General features: G+C 27.9%; 1 protein-coding gene across 1 annotated transcript; it reads left to right on the top strand.

Moving 5' to 3' along the window:
* On the top strand, nt 2149-2936 carry LOC107616578 (glycine-rich cell wall structural protein 2). Its single transcript, XM_016318533.2, has one exon. The coding sequence runs from the start codon at nt 2300-2302 to the stop codon at nt 2741-2743; it is 444 nt and encodes a 147-aa protein (XP_016174019.1). The 5' UTR covers nt 2149-2299; the 3' UTR covers nt 2744-2936.

Below are 5752 nucleotides of genomic sequence, written 5' to 3'. Positions count from 1 at the left end.
ATGAATTAACTTATAAATATAAAATTATTTTATTTTTTATGAGTGATTAATTTTTTATATTTTTATAATATAGCGCTATATATAAAAGAAGAAAAAGTCTAGGGGACCAATATTTTTATTAAAATTTGACCAGCATTTAAATAGCAAAAAAAAAGTGAGTAATTTCACATTATTAGATAAAATCTCACACTATTAAAAACACTAATGATAATTAATTAATGGTTATAAATCACAAAATTTACTAGTCCTAAATCTTTTCAAAACATTTGAAAAAAGAGTTTAACAATAAATTTGATACTTACCTAAAATATTTGGGACACTGTTGAAAGTTGATAATTTATTGTAAGAAAAATATGAGAAAAGGAAAGGCCAACATGGATACACATCGCGATCATGCTCATTCTGTAACGGATAAGATCCCTACAATATCTCTAAATCTCAGAAGGTAAAGTCACGGAACCTTTTTTGGCATGAAAAATTGAAAGGGAACTATTATACATTGATACTAATTTCAATTTGTCTTGAAGAGAATTTAGCATTTACATTATAAAATGTCATCAGCACCTACTCCATTACCATTTTAATACATTATTAATATGAACTATTTATTGAGTTGGCTTACCTTCAACTTCAACATGTATAGCTTACCATAAATAACACGACACATGATTAATAGCAACAATGCTTTTTATTTGTTTTTCAAAGGATAAGGTGTTCGTGTTTTGTCTTTTCGGTAATGTTAGGAAGATTAAAAAAAATTATAATTTATGATCAATTAAACTCGAAATAAGATATGTATAATTACAGTTATATTATTAACAAGAATGAAATTATTAGAATTACTCATTATTTTATGGGTCAATATACTTCTAAAAAGAGATATTTTTATGCCTGCCATAATTTTAAGTCTAATTTGGGAATTAGACGGTATTGAAGTTAAATAATATTTGTGTTAAGGAGTTGACCAATTTAATTAGCGAACCCAACCTTTTATTTTAAAATAATTAGTCAATTAAAAATTTAGCCACATTTTTTCAAAAAGAAAAAATGACAAAAATTAATTAAATTTAATTTCGGTCGAAAAAATTAGTTTTCAAATTATTTGGGTTTTAGTACAATTTTGGCATTTATGAAAGAAAATACAAGCGTCAAGTATATGCGGTGAACATGAAATTAAAACCTGAAAATATCTATGTGTAGGGTTTGTAGGAAGAATAATAATAGTGACACAATGATGCAATTGCAATTGAAAGAAAGTAGTATTAGGCGTATGATAGATGAATCAATCAATTTACCGGTAAAGGCGGTGGTGGAATTCAAGGTCATGCTTGCGACTACTACTCATTTCTCATTATCTCCATATAATATCAATATATAACATATATATACCATGCAATCGCCCCAATAAATTAAATATTATTTACTCATTCCTCATGCCCCTTTGGAGATATCTTTTAGGGGTCAGTTAGACTATTTAATTTACATGATGCATTCATATCATTAATAGTTTTAGGCATAGTAGTATTTTTTTTATAAATATTTGTAAATAAAAAATGATTAGAGATTATAATTTATTTTTTTTAATTATTCCCTTAATTTTGAAATAAAGAAAATTTAAAATTTTTTATTCTTTTAATATTTTTAAAAATAACATATATATTTAAATTTTAGAAAGATAATTAGAAGAATGAATTAGAATATTTAAATGTCTATACTTAAACATAAAAAATATTTCAAATTTTATATCTCTTAAGAATAAGTGTTTTAAAATATTTTTGAGTATGAGATATTTTCATTCCTTAAACGAACTAGTTTTTAAAATGAATTAGAACTATGTCAAATTGACAATTCTGAAATAAAATAAAAATAAAAATTCAGGTGCAGTTAATTTTATGTAAAATTGATAATTAAAAATTATTAAATAATTTGATTGATTTGACTAAATTTTTATTTAATTATTTTTAGTTATTAACTTTACGTAAAATTGAGTGCAGGTGAATTTGCATCTAAAATAAAAAGAAAAAGGCAAATGGGGTGGCAATGTTGCACTAAGTCATGATCACGTTCACGGGTTTTAATTACAATCTTGTGAGTCATATCCAATTTGATGAGTTATCATCATAAGAAAACCCACTATATAAGGCATCACTCCCATGCATTGTGTCCACCCTCGTGTCAAACCTCACAAGATTCACAACACAACCCACTACTGCTTTTACTTTCCAACAAAACACACACAAAGAAAAACCCTACTTTGCTCATAATATATTACTATATCTCAAGACAAAGCCAAAATACAATGCTAAAATTCAACACTCTCAAACATTTCACTTTCTTTCTTGTTTTCTTGATTGCTTCCGCGGCCGCGGCCGGAGGACACGGCGGAAGAAAACTCTTTTGGGACATGTCAAGTGGTAGAGCACCCTCCTCAGGGACACCTAACGGTGCCTCTGGGTCGGGTCATGGTCCAAATTGGGACTACAGTTGGGGATGGGGATCCGCACCCGGGGCAGGATGGGGCTATGGCTCCGGATCGGGCCGCTCCCCAACAGGTTTGGGTAGAGGCTTCGGATATGGGTTTGGATCTGGGACTGGATCCGGATCCGGGTACGGATATGGATTCGGAAGTGGCGGAGCTCATGGAGGTGGATATGGGTCAGGAAGTGGTTCTGGTGGTGGTGCAAACAACGGTAACCGATCACCAAATTCAGTATCTCGGGACAGAACCAACCATCATGGCTAGATTTATTGGCTCCTACATATATAGTTCATAGTATGATAGTAAAATATTTACTCTATATATATATTTTGCATGTGTGAGAGTGCTTGGTGTGTATGCATGAAAAAGCTAGCTAGCTATATGAAAGCTTTGAAATTGCTCTAAACCTAATGAAAAAATTAATATAATTTTCCAATTATCGTTTTGGGTTGATTAATTATTTTGTTTCTAATAATCTCTTAAAGAGCTATATAGCTAGCTAGCTATTTAGATGCTTGCAAGATTTGGGAATCAAATTTTTTGTAGTTTGGTGTGCTATCAACCAAAATTCTCATTGTTATTATCAACAGAAATTAAAAAGTTAAAATAATTATTAGATGTTAGTTAAATAAGGCAGCCTTAATAATTATACCCTGATTATGTTAAATGTTTATGTATCAATATTTGGATGCAGATAATAAAACTGACAAAATTAATTAAACATTAATGAGAGATTGTGGAGAGTAATTCAAGATTTTGCAACAGTAAATTTGTGAACTTTTTAGTGCCTACAAAATTGTTGTCTAACTTGCCTAAAAGTAGAGATAGAGTGAAGTGGAACCCATTTCTTAAATTTTGAATTTTAGGAGTAAATGTTAGGCACCATAACAGATACCTAATAAATTATCCTTAGTTTTTTTTTTTTAATTTTATTTTATGTTGGTCTTACCCAAAATCCAGTCTATAAAATAATAGTAAAGTCACACTGAAAAATACAATAATTTTTAATTGTTTCTCTGTGGTACATATGGTGGTAGAACCGAAGTAGTGGTTGAAAGTGGTGGTTTGGTAATAAAGCACAATTGGTAGTAAAAGTGATGGTAGAGTTTGTCAATGGATCGGAGTTCACCCTAGCTAGTTAATAATTTGGTTAGTTTTCTTAATTAAATATATAGATCCAATCTTTTTTATGTATTTAATTATTTTAAAATTTTTATTATAATTTTGTCGACATCAATATTTCATTATCACAGTTGTTTATTCAATCTTATTTACATATAACTCCAAAAAGTCAAAGAGGTAAAAAAATACTCTATCTAGACAATCATGCATCCATAAGGCACATTACACTTTTATAAAATGTGGCAACGAATAATGATGATTAGTATTATATATTATAATTTTCAGAAATGTTGTGCAAACAAATTAAATTGACGATGATAATGTCCACGATGACATGCATATTACTGATATGTTTCAATATGGAATGTGAATAACTTGAATTCCCACTTAGACCATGCCATTAATTAATAAGTTATATAATGCTACCAAATCTATGTTCTCATAATCAAAGTGATCAATTTTATGGTTCTCAGCATATACACGTGCATTTACACACCGTCACCACCCTCCACTATTTTTTTTATATCCAAATTAAATATAACATAATCATCATCATAATTATTTAGTGCTACATGTAGATGTATCAGTGTTATGCTAGGAAACTAATGATTTTTTTGAACAATATAAATAACGAATTTTAAAATGTATCTAATTCAAGTAAAATATACTACACTTTAAATTATTCACTTAAATTTTAATATTAAAATAACTATTTGCATACCTAATAAATTGAACATTTAATATATTTATTGTTCACATTGTTTAATATTTTTATTATCTATCTATACTTTTCCTATATGTTAATATGAATAATGTTTCTTTTCAAATTAACCCTTCATTTGACCTTTTTTTAGTGCATTCCCAGCACTTGTTTAATCATAAATATGAGGTGAAAATTTTCAATACATCAATCATTTATTGCACAAGTAATCTACATATAAGTTAGGCCCTTTGAAAAATTTTAAAAGTAATTTTTTTGAATTTTTGATTTATGAAAAGTAATAGTATTAATTTTTGGTGTAATTTTTAAAATCAAATTGCAGTTTTTTAAAAAGTTATTTAAAATTGGGCTAAGGTGTGGGCCACTACATTACTATTTCTCTTAACATGGGCAACATGAAAAGAGCTAAAACTTTTTAAAAGGGCCTTTGCATTAAATCAAAAGCCCAAACTGATTATGTGATGTATCTGAAGCCAGTAAAGCATTCACGTGCAGCCGAGGCTTGGTCAGATAGCAATTTTATTTGGCTCACTTAAAGCTACATCGAGTTCAAATCTTCATAGAAGAATATAGAATTATACTAATAGAATAATAGTAGAGGTGAGTGTGTGAATTGGTGTGTGTTATGTAAGACAAAAAAAAATATTCATAGTAAAATTAAGTTGGATTGATCTAATAATTAGCTCATTAGTTTATTTAAGTAACTGTCGAAAGTTTAAATTTTATCTTGTGCATGCAACAGAATTGCGGTAGCTTCTGATTCCCGCACTGACAGAAATAGATCTACTCTTAAAGTAGCAGGGGCAAATGCCCCACTGAAAATTTAAAATTTTTTTAGTAATTTTTAATAATATAAGTTAATTATTTCTACCACAAAACTAATTTTGTCCTTACAAAAAATTAATATAGGTTATTAGCAACTTTTGTAGACATTTTTATGTTTGAAATAAGACTGAATAATAATTTTAGTCTTTTGATTAGTTGAGAAAATAAAAAATTTACCTCTAAAATTATATATTGGGTGGTTTGATATTAAACTTATTGAAACCTTTTAAAATTTTAAAATAAACATAAAATGATCTTTAGTAATTTGTTGATTAGATAATTTAAAAAGAGTCTATATAATCGGCATAATAATGTAATAATAATAATTCAGTTACGAAGAGATTATGAAATATTTGATTATACAGCATGAAATGTAGAGAAAGCACAAAAAGAAAGCAAAACAAATAAAGAAAAAGAATAGAACTATTGAAGGTTTATTAGTAATATAATGATTACAATAATATTTTTCCATTAATCATTTCTAGTATATACTCTCTATATACTACTAATACTCTATATAGATTAATTATTTCTAGAACTAAATACTCAATAATCAATTATGCAGGAAAAAATTTTTTTAACTGTTCTTGGATTTTTTATTTTTC

This window comes from Arachis ipaensis, chromosome B09 (assembly GCF_000816755.2).
Source record: "Arachis ipaensis cultivar K30076 chromosome B09, Araip1.1, whole genome shotgun sequence".
Taxonomy (NCBI): Eukaryota; Viridiplantae; Streptophyta; class Magnoliopsida; order Fabales; family Fabaceae; genus Arachis; species Arachis ipaensis.
This window is presented reverse-complemented; position numbering and strand designations above follow the sequence as displayed.

What these genes read in the sequence shown, in the direction of transcription:
- LOC107616578 (XM_016318533.2), top strand. Translation starts at nt 2,300, where the DNA reads ATGCTAAAATTCAACACTCTCAAACATTTCACTTTCTTTCTTGTTTTC.